Below are 15,033 nucleotides of genomic sequence, written 5' to 3' on the forward strand. Positions count from 1 at the left end.
AACAAGCAAAGTCACCTCTTTGGGCTCGTATTCACTCAGCGAAGTGACTGAGCACCTCCTCGGAGTTGGGACAGCACTGTAGGCGCTCTGGAGATCTGTGGCTAAGAAAAGACTGTTCTAAGGGCCTTTCAGTGAAGGCTGGCAGCGCCCGCTGAGAAAGAGAGGCTTTTTCTTTGGTGAGTTTCTCTCCAGCCAAACCAAGGGAGCACCGAGCTCTTCTTGTTTCATTGTAGTAGCCGAGGCCCGCACCCCTGTCTTGCTGCCCGAAGCGGGCTGCAGTGGGAGCCTGAGGTGAGGGGACAGCCCCAGCTAGAGTCCTTGAGGCTAACTCCATCAAAGCTGCTTCCAGTGGCTTCATCTTCTCTTCAGAAATCTGGCCAGAATTTGCCATCCTCACCATCTAGAGAGCTAGACGGCTGCATCGTAAATGGAGAGGCTGCGGGTTTCCTGCCCGGCTGGTACCTCTCTGTCTACTGCAGGGACAAGCAAGGGAAGAGACCGCTTCCTCTAGACACCACGTTGTGCTGAACAAACATCCCTGTTGCATAACCACATCCATTTCCCCCAAACAGAGCCAGGGTAGCAGGAAAACTCCGGGCACGCAGTCACGCACCCTAGATGCCAGAGTGGCCTTCAGAGAGGAGAGGAGAGGACTCCGGAAGCAACCACCTGCTTGGTCTGAAAACTTTGGGACTTGGGGGGTTCCAAACCCAGTAAGGTGAGGGACTCCTGAGGAGGTGAAGGAGAGGAGATGCGTGTCTAGAGGGAGAGGCGTGGCCTTCGTGTCTGGGATCATTTGAATATTCACAAACACAAAGACCCTTGATCCAGAAGTGAGCACAAGAGCCGGAAGTGAGACAGCCTGCAGACGGGCCAGCTGCTTCTCCCCGCACACTGAGAGCCAGCTGTGATCTTGACTGAGCGATCAGCTTGGGACATGTATCATGCCACGTGCTTTGCATGCTTTTAAGCAAATGAAGTTTCGCACAGAAGCCTTGATTCAGGAGAAAGATTCTACAGATGCAGAAAGCAAAGTCCTCTGGAGAACACAGAAAATAAAGTAAATGTTAGGAAGGACTCCTGTTCCCCAAGGATTACTCCTCAGAGGATTTGCTGCAGGGGTCCCTTTAACTAGTGTTTTGCTTTAGGTGACGGGAGCGCAGCGTATCCCAGCGTGAGATCCAGCCCAACTTCACATAAACACATCTCCTGCCTGGGTCTTAGGAACTGCTCTCAAGTGGAATCCCGCCTTGTTCTCAAAGCTTTGCTCCTCTCCTTAAGGAATAAAGAGACATCTCTTTTAAAAGGTAAAAAGTTGAGCGACTACTAGGGAAAACTTCTTGCCGAGGCCCTTACCACGCTCCACCCTCCAGGCCACTGTCTCTGGGTTGGGAAAAGGGTTTCTCTAACCATGAGGAAGAGCCTCCTGCTCTGGCTCCAGAGACTGAACAGCCCCTGGGCCATGACAGAGATCACGAATCGCTTTACCTTCTGTGCCCAGCGTGGGGGGAGGGGAGGTTCAGTTTCTGTCGAGCCTGGTAGAACTAACTTCACATGTCTGATGCCGCTAAAAGCACTGGCCCCTTTTTTGCCAGGGTGAATGAAGAGAACAGGCCAGAGATCAGCTGTAGACATTTATTGAATCATCTGTTGCACCGACGCTACATTGTACTTCACAGACAACTGGCCACAGGCAAAGTAAAATAAACCACAAGGGATCAGCTTCCAGGGGGCCTCCTTAATCATCCAACATACACGTTGGCAAACAGACCAGTTTACAGATTTTTACTGCAGATTTAAGGTTCCGTTTCTCTAAGTGGCATTCTGGGGGGGGGGGGGGGGGGGCGGGTAGATACACAGTTGTACTTTGGTAGTTTGTCCAAGCAGGAGTCTCTCCACCTGTAAAATACCTGGCTATTCAGCGTGAGCCAGGTGGTGAAAGAATTGACGGAGCCCCTTCCTGGCGGAGCACGCGGTGTAGCCTCCAGACAAGCTGCAGCGGAGGCAGGGAGGCTGGGTCAGGGAGGCCGGGAGAGGCTCCGAGGGGCCTGGGCAGCCCTGCTGGGGAGGGCTCCTGACCTGCAGGCACCTGCTGGGAGAACTGGCGTTGTTGCCTAAGGCAGGGCCTGTGGCAAAGCGGAGGGTTAGAAATCTGAGCATCAGAAGCGGCCAGCCCCTTTCTCTAAGGCAGCGGTTAGGTGAGAAAAAGGCAACCCATCTACAGAACAGTAGCCGGGCTTAGAAACCTCATTCATTTCTTCACTTAAGTAAGCTGTGTCTGTCTCAAACTGTCATGTTCCTCAAAGCCCAGAAAATGAGGAAAACAAGAAGAGAGCATTCCCCAAGTCCAAGAAGCACAAGGTCAATGCTCTGATCACGTTACTTCCAGACTGAATCCAAAGAGTGACTCAGGCGGCAGCATAACACACTTACACAGCTGGGGGGAATTAACCCAATTCCAACTCCGTCCCAACCTCCTGCAAAGATGGGCCCAGGTAAGGGGATGAGGCTTTCCTCCTGGACAGAAGCAGGCAGCCCTGCCTTCCCCACTGAAAGGGAAAGGGGGCAACAGGGCAGTTTTTTGTTTAAAAACAAAAACAAGACGTATGCCCTCGGCCTCGAGTCAGAGCCAGCCTGTGAGGGCAGGGACACCGGGGGCACTGGTGGCCCGGGCCCCTGCAGGGAGTGGCCAGCCCACCACCCGGCCCGCCAGTGCGAGGGGCCACCTCCTTCCCCTTCTCTCAGCCGCCAAGTACAGTTTGTCTCAGTCCTGTGCCCTGTCCCTCTCCCAGCACAGCATCTTGGGGCTGAGGACTGAAGAAAGGGGAGGCCAAGAGCACAGCTGGGCCGAAGCCACATCTCCAGAGCTTCCCAGGGGCCAGTCCCTCCCCTCTCCTGGGGAACCTCGCTCCGAATACCAACATATTTTACACATAATATCACTTGCTCTACTGCCAAAGACTGGGCCCATTCACACCACCGTGTTATTCAGACTAGCGAGACTCCTGGTTTGAATTCAGTGTTACATAAAGCAAGTCTTGGCCTTGCCAGGCCTGTCGCTGAGCCCCAGTTTATCCCACAGCTTTGTGCTCTCTGCAGCCACTGGACGCGGCCCAGCATCCGCTGCCTCAAGGGGAGAGCCCCCCTGCATCTCCTTCAGGGATCTATGCCTTTGTGACCAGGACTGACCACCCAAAACTCTACCCAAAGCTTCTTGATTTGAGGGGGTGACAGCGACAACAGGGGCAGGGGTCTATGCGTGACTAACAGGACTCTAAAGCAGCAGCAAGGAGAAAAAAGTAGAGGAGGTCAAGCCCTAAACCCCAGAAATCAGCGCTCGAGGGGGAACGCTGCCCCCACGGTCCCTACCGACACTGCCGAGCCCTCCCCAAGAGCCACCCGGCCTAAAGACGGCCTCGACAGGGCACGGCAAAGACGCCTATCAGAACCTCCCGGAACCGAGGAGGCCAGCCGCAGCCAGACCCTCCCTGTGGGACAAGGGCGGGCCGTCACTGGGAGCTGGGGCTGTCGCCCTCGGTCAGCGTCTTGAAGTCCATGGAGAGAGCTTGTTCCTCCGCCTGGGGTGGCCGTTTCCAGTCAGCGCGAGTCAAAATGTAGAGCACAGTCACGCCAAAGCCGGCCAGCAGCAAGCCCAGCATGTTGGCCAGGACGCCCTCAGGCTCAAACGTGCTATACTTGGCCCTGCAGGGTTTGGGTGGAAGGGAGAAGCCACCCGAGGGGTCACGGTCAGGCCCAAATGCCATTCACACCAAGGCCAGAAAGCTGGTGTGGTATTCCAATCCCAGCCCCACCCGTCCCCCGCCCGGAGAGGAAAACCGCTGCTTCGCTAACTCCACAGGAAGCTGCCTCAGAAGGCAGAGGCCCAGAGAAGCAGAGGGCAGGGCTCCGTCTCCCGAGGCCCGTGGTGGCACAGGACACTCACCCAAGTTTAAACAGCAGTGCCTCCTTCAGGCCCAGCAGGGCTGTGCCCACAGCGAGCAGGAAGATGGTGGCGCCAAAGAAGATGTGCTGCGGGCGGTAGCGGCTCCGCAGAGAAAACGAAGCTCCAGGGAACAGGAAGAAGCCAAAGCCCACGAGCCACTACAAGGAAAGGCGGGGTGGTGCCGGAGACTGAGCCGGCCGCCGTCTGACCCACCCGAGGTCACCCCACGTAGGCCGTGTCCACACGCGGTCTGGGAACCCCTCCATCCACTGCTTGGCTTTCTTCATCTCAAGAGCAGGGGTGGGGGGAGCAGTAAGCGCTTTGGGGAAAGGTCCCGGCCCCGGCACTCGAGGCCTATCTCGGTTCATCGCGCTCGAACGCTTGGAAGCCCAGGCCCGTGGCCAGACACATGTGCCGCGTCAGCTGGAAGGCGGCCTGGGTCTGAGGCACCCTCGCCTGGGAGATCCTGGCTTTCGTACCCACTTGGGGATCCGAAAGCAGCGTCCAACTGTGCTAAAGCACCTCCTCCACTCTCAGGCACACGCCCGGGAAAGCGGGCCCTTCTGTGGCACAGGTGGCCCCGTCGTGGCCTCGTGCACCCCCGCCCCCGCCCCACCGCCGTGGCTCGGAACCGCCCACCTGCACGAAGTAGAGAATAAACGCGAGGATGCCACACCAGCTGTGCAGGCTGTACAGGTCAGCGTAGCCCTTCTTCCTGTGGTAGTCAAACACCGCCACCAGGCCTGGACCGGAGAGAGGGGCCGTGTGAGGACAGGGCTGGTGGGGAGGGGAGCGGGTGAGGTGACCCAAGGGAAACCCAACCAGCCGGGACTTCTGGGATCTGGTCCCGGCTTGAGGGCTGCCAGCACCCAGCGTCCCAGCTGGGGATGCCTGGGGGGTGGGGGATCGCGGGAGGGATGGGGACGGGACCACAACAGAACCGGCGTGGAGACCAGACGTGTCAAGCGGCGACCCCCCCACCAAGTTAGAAGCAGAGGTGGGGGAAAGGGAAAGCCGTGCCCAGGAACTCACCCACCAGGGCGATGATGAACGCGAAGACGTGTAGCAGCCCGTGCAGGACTTTGGTTGTGCGTTTGGTCTCGTTCCTGAAGACACGGTAAACCAGCAGGGCTTTCAGGGAGTGAGAAAGGGAAGGTCAGGCCCGCCTGCCACAGGCAGCGAGGAGACGCAGCTTGGCTGGCAGAGGTGATCTGCACCAAGGGCTTGGCAAGGCACCCCAGCCACAGGCAGTACAGACTCGGTGGGGCCTCGCGGGGGCCCTCGGGTAGGTGTGCCCTAGCGCCCCTGCCACCACCACTTTCTTATCAAGTGTCCGTGTATTCTGGGCTGTGTCCTCGGTTTGTCATGCAGTCACGCTGAGGTGTCACCAAGCTTCTGAGTTCACCTCTTAGCTCTGATGGTCCTCAAATAGCCCAGTATTGAAGCTGAGCAGATACTCACTACCTTCCGCAACCAGGTTCCCTAGGTGGGGAACCCGATTCCCAAGCTAATCCCCCTCACAGGGCTGAGCCGGACAGGGCCAGGTGGCACGGGGAATGCCTCTTAGGAATCTGCTGCTGGGGAATGGCTGTCACCAGGACCGCCCCTAGGAAGAATGGGTCAAACAGATCCAGATCCAGCTTTCCTGTTACCAGAGCAGGCCACACAGAAGGCAGGGTGGGGGCCAGTCACAGGCTCACTCCTGCCCCAGAGAGGAGCTGCAGCTCTGCCAAGTCCACCATTCCCCCAACACATACACACATGCACACACACACACATGCGCACACACACGCACACTCACCGTTTTTCTTCCAACTTCAAACCACCCCTGCAGAAGCCAGCCTCAGCTCACAGCCCAGCCCCTGGGCTGCTTGCTCTACACGCACACCCTTGGATGCTCCACAAACCTCAGGCCCCTGGATTTGGATGCCTGGTGTTCCCAGGCCCCAAGCCAGCTTCCTTCCTGTCTTTTCTAGAATCTTAGATGTGTCTAAGTGCAGGAGACCCCAGGGATGATAGGGTTCCTGCAAACCGCCGCTCTCAGGAGCAAGGGTGGGACTCACCATCTCCCTGCAGGAAGATCAGGCCTATGACCATGCAGAGGGGATGCACGTTGAACTGCAGGACGCCCTGCCAGGCGATGCCGCCCCTGTACAGACCGAGCCAGGCACCGGTCGTGGCCACCGCGATCAGGCCCAGCAGCTGGGAGAAAGCTACATAGTAAGGCAGCGCCCTGGGGGTGGCCGCCAGGCCTGCGTGGCTCTCCATGCTGAGGCAGCTGCTGGAGGGAAAACAGCAAGGCTCAGAGTGGCCCACAGCTTCCAGAGGCCACGTCCCGGCCTCCCGATGCCCGCTGCCCCCTTCCACCCACCTCTCCCGGCCCCTGTGCTACAGCAGTGCTTCCATCCCTTCCCGAGATTCAAGTACAGCTCAGCAGAGGTGCCCCGCTTCCCCCAGAGACAGACAGGCCAGCACCTGGCTGAGATGCAGTGAGGGTGCAAGTGAAGGTCCTCCAGATTCAGAGGTGGGGGGACGTGCCTGTGCCTTGCATTGTTTCCCAAGGCCCTGGCTTTTCTCAGGTGGGGCTCACAGAGGAGGTTCAGAGAAGTGAGAAAATCCCTTGAAGGTACAGAGTTAGTCACGGTTTGTCCTCCAGATGGGTCACAAGTACGTCCAGAGAGAATGAGAAAGCTGACATCCCTGCACCCATGCACCCAGCGTGTGGCCGTGTGGCGGACAGAAGGAGAAATCCTGCCCTCCCCAGGAGCCTGGGTGCAGCCCCCACAGCTGCCCCTGTGCTCTGACCCTGCTTTGCCTGAAGACGACGTGGGGAACAGGAGCAGCCCCACAGCCTGCTCCCCCTGCCACAACTTCCTCCCCCCACGCTCAGGGCCCGCCGGGTCTGCACCCCTACTCAGGACAGGGAGTAGCACCTTGGCATTCAGAGCCCATGGGGTGTTTCATACACATCACTTAATTCATAGCCATCCTGTATGGGACAGTAAAGCAGGTAGTTACTGTCCCTATGCCACAGATAAGAAAGTGGCAGTTCCAGGAGGCTTGGGAAAGTCTTGCTCAGGGGTCTGTGCATGTGTGCCTGTGTGTGTGCACCTGCATGCGTGTGTACGTGTGTGCATGTGTTTGTGTGTGTGGTAAGCGCATTTCCTGGCTCCTCTGCCCAGTGCACCCCCATGTTAGCCTCCCCCAGGGTCAGGATGGCCTTCGCGCAAGCTCTTCACCCTGAATCGGATAGTTCTCCAGACCCGGAGCCCAGGCCTGGCCCACACGCCCAGTCAGGAGAGGCAGCCAGGGCACGAGGCCGGTGATGAACAAGGATGGCCTCCTCCATCTGTCTGCCTCGGTGCTGCAGGGTCCCGAGCCCACAGAAAGAGGTTCTCTGCCCACAGTGTCCTGGGCTTTCCAAGCAGCAGTGGAAACATTCCAGAGAATGACAGCAGCGCAGAGACATGGCCTAATGGGTTCTGGGTCTCCCTCTAACACCCAGCGCTTGCTGTCTCTCTCCACCCTGTACCGCTCAAGAACAAGTGTCCAGTCGGCCCGGTCTTCTACTAATAATTGGGGAGGTCTCTTTTTACCCCCTGATTCTCTCTGCCACATCTGACAAATTTTGGCAACTTCAGCATTAAAAAAAGTTGGGGGCAGTGGCAAGTGTTACTAATACATACTCCCTACAGTAAAATACAGATTAACATATAAAGGGAAAAAATTACAACTAATCAGCATTTTCATGTGTGTCCTTACATCCTTTTTTTCTCCAAACATATACGTTCTTTTATAAAAACAGAGACATACCGATTTCTAACCTGCTTTTCTACCTTAACAGTAGATCCTGTGTATCTTTTCCTGTCCATGAATATACATTCACATCATTGTCTCAATGACAACACAAGACTGCACCATACAGCTGTTCCACACTTTAACCAAACCCCAATCCCAACTGTTCAACATTTAGCTAGCTTCCAGTTTTTCACTAAATAAACCACACCATGCGATCACCTTTGCACGTGTGTCTCATTAATTCCTAAATGAAGAAATGGAATCCTGCAGCAAGGCTATGTTCTCGTTTAGGTTTTTGACATTTTATCAAATGATCTTCCAAACACACTCCCATAGCAGGTGGGAACACCTGTTTCCAGAAGCCCTGGCAGACAATGAACCCCTATTTCTGAGACTCTTGCCACCGTCCATATCTGTCACCTTTACCCAAGGCAACTCCTACATCTAGGGCCAGTTCTGTCCTCTCCCCCAAATACAAACCCCATTTCTAGCTACCCACCACACATCTCTACCGACATCAGCAAACACTTCAAACTCCTCCGCACATCCCTAGTCAATTCATCTGCCCATCGTCGTCATAACCAAATCCAATCCTGACCTCATGCAGGTAGCCACTGCGGCTGTCCTCCTGGTCCCGACGCTGACACCTCTACAGACAGGCCACCGAATCCTCGGGGTTCTCCCCCAGGGTCCCCACCATCACTTGCCTCCTGGCCATCTTCATTGCCACCACCCCAGCCAGAGCATGGAGCTTCCACCCCAATCTCTGTACCCCTTCTAACCCGCCAGACCTGCCAGGGACGAGGACGAGGCCAGTTCCCCAACTCATGTTGTCCCACCTTGTGCAAACAGGGGCACCTGCCAGTGAAATGGCAACACCTGTAACACGATCCTAACTCAGTTTCCATCTGCAGCCCCGCATCTTCTCACCAAGTCCACTCAGCTTCCCTGGCTCTCACAACACTCTGCCTCACTCCCTGCGCCTCTCTTCTGGCTCCCTGCCACTCACCCTCCCCTCCATCCACCTGCCCCACAACCTAAAAGGGACATTTCTTTCTTCTCTGTCCCCACCTCTGCATCCCCAACACTGGCCTGGAGCCCACTTACCCCGTCGGCAGTCTGCCTGCCTGCCACGAAGCTCGCCTGTGCCTGTCTGCTGTCGTGCCTCCTCCGAGGAACGCGTCCTACTCTTCCTTGGGTTTCCTGGGGATCTATTCCTCTGCCCTAACTCTAACAGGAAAAATCTACCGGAGAGAGGCTGTCCTCGGGTCACTTGTTCTCCGTCCTCCCCGCCTTTATTAGATTTATCCCCAGAGAGCCCGGGGCACAGTCAGAATCTGATTAGCTCTGAATCAGGAAGAACAGAAGGAACGTGCTCTGCGGCTGGCAGACCTGCCACAGCTTCTCCCTGCCCAGCAGAATAACCAACGACAGCAGAGGGAGCTCAGGGTCGCAAAGGGGATCGTCGCCCCTGTATCTCGGAGCTGCTCTGTGGCCGGGCAAGCCAGAGCCAGCATGTTTCCCTCCCAGCCAGTCTCCTAAGGAGGCAGACGGAAACCAGAGCAAGGTTCTCTTCAGGGCTGTGATGTTATGACTTATAAGAAATATATAGGATGGGGGCACCCGGGTGGCTTAGTCGGTTAAGCTTCTGATTTCAGCTCAGGTCCTGATCTCACAGTCTGTGGGTTCGAGCCCCGTGTCGGGCCCTGTGCTGACAGCTGAGAGCCTGGAGCCTGCTTCGGATTCTGCGTCTCCCTCTCCCTCTGCCCCTCCCCCCTCTGTGCTCCTTGTGCTCTCTCTCTCAAAAAATAAACATTTAAAAACTTAAATATATATATATTTATTAAATTAAATATATATATTAATATATATTAATTTATATTAAATTAAATAAATATATATATATGATGGAGCTCCTAAAACTTCTAAAGCTCCTAAAATTTCCCAAGAAAGCCCTAATGCTGTCTTCTGTTATGTTACTGAGCCCCCTAGATAACCTGTAGATGGGGGGGGGGGTTGGGTGCCAGGGGAACTATGTGACTGAAGGCTGTACCTTTGAGTTCCACCCCTCAACCTCTAGGGAGGGAGAAGACAGCAGATTTGTTCAATCACCAATGGCCAATGATCTAATCACCCCTGTCTCTGTGCTGAAGCCTCCATTAAAATTCAAAAGGAGCTTCCAGGGGGGAGGACGGCTACCCTAGTTCCCTGGGGATAGAGGCTCCTGTGCTCTGGACCCTTCCAGACCTCGCCCTACCTACCTCTTCAATCTGGCTGTTCCTGAGTCACATCCTTTTGTCATAAACCTAATAAGTAAAATAACTCTCTGAGCTCTGTGAGCTGCTCTAGCAAATTAACTGAACCTGAGGAGAAGGCCACGGGAACCTCTTATCTACAGCAGGTGGGTCGGAAGCACAGGTGCCAACCTGGGTTTGCGACTGGCCTCTGAAGTGGGGGCAGTCTCGTGGGCCTGAGCCCTTAACCTGCCATCTCCAGGCAGACAGTGTCAGGATGGAGTTAAATTGTAGGACCTCAGTCAGTGTCTGCTGTGAACTAGGGAAGTAGCTGGTGGCACTGAAAAGAAATCACACTTTGGAGCAGTGAGGTGACCACACGGGGGGCTCTGCCGCTCTGCACTGTACACTTCCACCCTGAACTCCCCAGGAAGGCAGACTGCTGATGCCGTCCGCACCCACCGCGGCAAAGAGCGGGGGTGCCCGCTCGTGCTGGGGGGATGCCAGGGGCCTCACGGCAGACTGTTTGTTCTCCATATCTATGAGTCTCTTACGTTCTGTCCCCCTCCCTGTTCTTACATTATTTTTGTTTCCCTTCCCTCATGATCATCAGCATTCTTTCACGGAACCTTCGCCATACAACCATGGTGAGAGGAGTGCTGTCCCCAATCAATGCGTGAGGACACTGGGGCTCAAAGAGGATAAAGGACATGCCCCAAATTACCAGCAGCAGATAGCTGCTCATTTGTTCATCGAGCCCCTGCCGTGTGCTGGCAAATACTGCTGGACACCGGAGCTATACAGCTCAGACTTGATCCCTGCCTTCAGGAGCTTACAGACAAGTTACACAGCAGATGCAGATTTTCTTAGTAAAGGGTAGTAAGAATTCAAGCCACAAGTTCAACTCAGGCCGCCAAGAGCACTTTCCACTATACGCACGGAAGACAGTTTTCCCCACCTTAATACCTTGAGGTGGCACTCCCTGAACAGCTGGCTGTCTGGTGGCAGTGTGGCTTTGCCGAGAATCTAGGGTGGAGCTCTCATGCTTTCCAAATACTGAAGCCAATCAAGGATCCAAATGGGCATGTGCCAGAGAAGTCGCTTTGAAACAGAGCTCCAAGGAGGTCTCTCCCTGTCCCAGGCCAGTCCTCCTGTACCCCTCACCCCTCAGGAAACCATGCTCCTAAGGCGGTTTAAGCCCACCACGGCAACAAGCACCAGTGTTCCCTGGGAGCTCTCCTGGGAGCGAAGGAAGCAGGACGGGAACAGGTAGTTAAGAGAGACGGGGTGGCAGGAGGATGAGCCAGCTGCTCCATGAGATCTTCCTGTCAACTGCTCCAAAGGCAGCTCACCTGCCCCACCTGTCCTAGGGAACTAAGCATCCGGGTAATGAGGCAACCAGGAGGAAGCCACAGATAAAGGATGACCTTTGGAACTATGGAGGACCAATCCATCTCCCCCACCCTCCCTTCCAATTTGATGGTGATTTCAGCCCAAGTATGAGGGATGCAGGAAAGCTCACACCAAGCAAGACCATCCTGCCTCGGGCAGGCCTGTCTGTGCCTTGCCTACAGGTGACCCCTCAGTCCAAAAGTTCCGAGTGTGAAAGATCCAGGTTCCTTCAGCAATGGCATTCACCTGTTGCCTATTCGGTTCAAGTCACTGGCAACCTATCTTTGTGCAAGGAGGGGCTGCTTCCAATTGCTGAAGAGAGACCGCATCCTACTGACTCTGGCTGGAATCCGACCCATCCACAAACACATTTTGCATGTGCAAACTTTGAAAGCAGTTGAGATTCACTCCCTAGCAAGCAAATGCCTTTGAATCAGGCCCCTTCATTTCCCAAACCAGACAGTGAGAACACTCTCTTCCCTGCCAGCTGGGTTGGCCCCCAGAACCCCGGGCCTCCTTTGTTCCCAGAGCTGAAGTGTGGGGGGCAGCATCAAGGGCCTTGAAGCTGCCACTCTCCACCCCAAAGTTCCCCTCTGCCGGGCAGACCAGAGTTATGGAAGCAGAGGAGGCTCTGATAGCCCTCAGAGCCCCTTACACAGCCACCCTCCTTCCTGTCAGAGCACAAGACGGGGGTGACAGCTCTGGCAGCTTCTGGAACTTTGGGCTGAGACAGTCACCCCTCCCCTCCCACACCAACTTGCAGTCAGACTCCACTTAATGTCATCAAAAAGGGACAGGAGATACCCGCAGGGGTTGAACGTGCTGAGAATCACTCTCCTCATGCCCACAGTTTTGTTAAAAGGCCACCAGGCCTAATCTCATTATGAGGACCAGACACTGCCCATGTCCTAGAGCCTGGAGGCAGGCAGCCTGGCCTGGCTGCAGCCCTCCTTGGCCACAGCAGGGTTTTAATTGGGTTAGGCAAGATTATATTGGGGACAGAGGTTACATCTTTTCTAAGATCTAACCAACCCTCCCTCCCCCCCCATTGAAGGGATGACTCAATTGCCCTAGAATGCCCTAGAATGTGATGGAAGAGAAAGCAAAGTGAAGGTTGAGCTGTCAGGCAGGGCCCCAAGTAGCCCGCAGGAAGAAAGCAAAGCCTGGTTCTCCATTAGGTACAGTGGGCTTGGTGCCAGGGTTTCCAATACTTGTAGGGACCCACAAAAAAATGTTATGATTTCTGCTAAAATCAGAAGGAGAAACAAACTTAGTGCTGAAGAAAATGTTTTAATTTTTAATCTGGCCTGGATTATACTTGTCTTTATACCAACACAATTGTAAGATATAGGTGTTTTTTTTTTAATTGTTGTAAAATATAGGGTTTTTTAAAAATTGGTATTATTTTTAGTGGAAGAAGGGTCCCAGCAAGGCAAAAGTGCCTACGACCCATGAATGCAGCTCTGGTCAAACGGATGTATTTTTAAAGCCAGCCCCTCTGCATCTGACTCTGTGGTCCTGGTCAAGCCAAGTCCCCTCTCCGAGCCTGCTTCCTCATCCACAAGATAGGGGATATCGATAGTCCCCTATCGATAGTCCCACCTCATTACTCACTGGCCTGGCAAAAAATAAGTGGGATAAATATGTAATAGCGGTTAGCAAAGTGCCTGCCACATGGTAGATACTCAATCAGATAACAGTCTGACAAAAACTAAATCTGGTCCTCATAGCACCTTGGGAAGAGTAAGGTGAAGAGTCACACACATCAGAAGTTGTTGACACAAGAGGTTTGGGGCCACAGAGAGCCAGATGGCAGCACTACCCCCTCTCATAAATCCACACTCCCCTCCGTCCACTCTCCGTCCCCCACTGGGCAGAAAACCCTGGGTCTGGGGCAGCTTTCTCCACCAATACCTTCTGGTGCTGCTGAAGCACACCGCCTTAGCAGCAGCCCAGCTCTGCGGGCCCAGGGAAGGCGGCCAGGGCGGGAAGCGGTGGGGCAGGCAGGCTCCACCTCCAAGTCCGGGAGGCTCCTCCTGCGTGGGGGTGGGGTGGCAGCAGCCCTCTCTCTATGTGGGCCTCACTTTGGCACTTACGAGTTTTCTCTCGGTATTTTCTGCCTCAAACCCAATTTCAGAAGAGAAATCAAGGTATCTAAGAGAAGGTGGCAAAGCTTTGGGATTTCTTCATTTGCTGTGAAAACAAAGGAATAGAATCCAGACATCCTGAGACGAGCTTCATTTAATGAGATTCAGAAAATCCCCAAAGACGGCCAAGTTCCGGGGTATGACGGAAGAGAGGCCACCTCGAGGAGAAAAGCTGGGGACAGGGTCTCCTTCTCTGTGGAGCCCTGGGGGAAAGAGCAGGCAGAGAGTGGAGGTGGCCCTGCCATCACCTAGGTGTCAAAGGCAGCAGGGGACCCCTTCCTCCGCTCAGTTCTGCACCCCCTGTCCGCACAGCTCAGGGGCCTACCAGGCCCAACCCAACGAGCCAGGATTTCCCAAACGAGGAACTCCTACCCTCACACCACTAAGCTGCGGATGTTCCAGAACAAGGAAGGGATCTCCTAGCTAGCCATTTCACCCCCCCAAGAGGAGAGAGGCGAAGCTGAGGGAGGGCCCGCCACCAGCAAAGCAGTTGGGCCCGTTTCAGGTTTCAAAAGAACAGTCGTGGCAAATGGTGGTTGATCCACATCTACCCCAGCTCGTTTCTAGAACGTGGCAAAATATCAGCCGTGAGCCCACTGACAAGCGTGGGGTCACCTGCCGCTCGGTTCTAACTTCCGCAGACTGGCACGGAGGCTGAACCAGGGCCAGAGGCCGGCAGCTCCAGCAAGGAGCACGGCCAGCTCTTTCACCTCCGGCCCAGCCGCGTGGGGCTCGGGAGCAGCTGAGGTGAGGTGAGCGGCGGATGCGGTGGCGGAGGAGGGACTCGCGGCCGCTCGGCGCGGGGGGCGGGCCCATCCCGCTGCGGGCGCACCTGGGCCCCCTCCCCGACTCCGCGCGGGGGCTCGGCTCGCACCCACCCGCCCGGGCCTCCTACCTGGCCGGGCGCCGGGCCCGGAGCTCGTCCCCGCCGCGCAGCGCCCCACCGCGGACCCACAGGCGAGCTCCCCACGCCGCGCCCCGGCCGCTCAGCCGGTTCCGGCGGCCGCGCCCGCCGCGGAGCTACGGCGTCTCCATGGCGACAGGGCGGCGGGTGGGGCGCAAGGCGGGCGGCGCGGCGGGGGTCACGCTGAGGGCAGGGGGCGTCGGAAGCGCTTCCCTCACGTGCCCGCGCTTACTGCAGGGCCCGGCCGCCACTGATGCCCAGGTATCTGGACGCGGCCCCGCCAGGTCCCGGGCCCCGACCTTGACGCCGCGTGACAGGGACTGCGGCGCAGGGCGATGAGGGGTGACAGCCGCGGCCACCGTGACCCCGGCCTTCTGGACCCGAGCTCGGGTAACCTCCGAAATCCGGGCCTCGCGACCCGGCCTACGGGAACCCCGCGTTCAGGGACGCAAGGGGGTCTGCGACCCCGTGGGTGTGGCGGCCTCCTGCCCAGGCCTGACGCGGAGGCCGCGGGCGCGGCTGGGGGGGGGGGGGGGGGGGAGGGCGCTGCGGAGTGGGGACCGGGACCCGGGAGGGGGACTGAGCCCGGGAGACGACGGAAGGGGCTGCAGGCCG

General features: G+C 56.3%; 1 protein-coding gene across 2 annotated transcripts; it reads right to left on the bottom strand.

The window, feature by feature from the left end:
* Positions 1–1,621: 1,621 nt before the first annotated feature.
* Positions 1,622–14,536, bottom strand: LOC122485754 (transmembrane ascorbate-dependent reductase CYB561). 2 transcript variants are annotated; one of them, XM_043584938.1, is made up of 6 exons: positions 14,410–14,536; positions 6,007–6,224; positions 4,976–5,074; positions 4,583–4,686; positions 3,944–4,101; positions 1,622–3,702 (listed from the first exon to the last, which is right to left on the bottom strand). In XM_043584938.1, exons 2-6 carry the CDS (start codon positions 6,209–6,211, stop codon positions 3,510–3,512), a joined length of 759 nt encoding a protein of 252 aa, XP_043440873.1. In that variant the 5' UTR covers positions 6,212–6,224; positions 14,410–14,536; the 3' UTR covers positions 1,622–3,509. The 2 variants fall into 2 exon arrangements, with proteins under 2 accessions (XP_043440873.1, XP_043440874.1); XM_043584939.1 differs by having other exon boundaries at positions 6,007–6,221; positions 14,410–14,533.
* Positions 14,537–15,033: the final 497 nt, after the last annotated feature.

This window comes from Prionailurus bengalensis, chromosome E1 (genome assembly GCF_016509475.1).
Source record: "Prionailurus bengalensis isolate Pbe53 chromosome E1, Fcat_Pben_1.1_paternal_pri, whole genome shotgun sequence".
Classification (NCBI taxonomy): Eukaryota; Metazoa; Chordata; class Mammalia; order Carnivora; family Felidae; genus Prionailurus; species Prionailurus bengalensis.

Excerpts from the sequence above, each read along its gene's own strand:
- LOC122485754 (XM_043584938.1), bottom strand. The coding sequence starts at position 6,211 with ATGGAGAGCCACGCAGGCCTGGCGGCCACCCCCAGGGCGCTGCCTTAC. Across the intron at positions 4,102-4,582 it reads TTATTCTCTACTTCGTGCAG|TGGCTCGTGGGCTTTGGCTT; the intron begins GTGGGCGGTTCC and ends CTTTCCTTGTAG. Across the intron at positions 3,703-3,943 it reads GCACTGCTGTTTAAACTTGG|GGCCAAGTATAGCACGTTTG; the intron begins GTGAGTGTCCTG and ends CAAACCCTGCAG.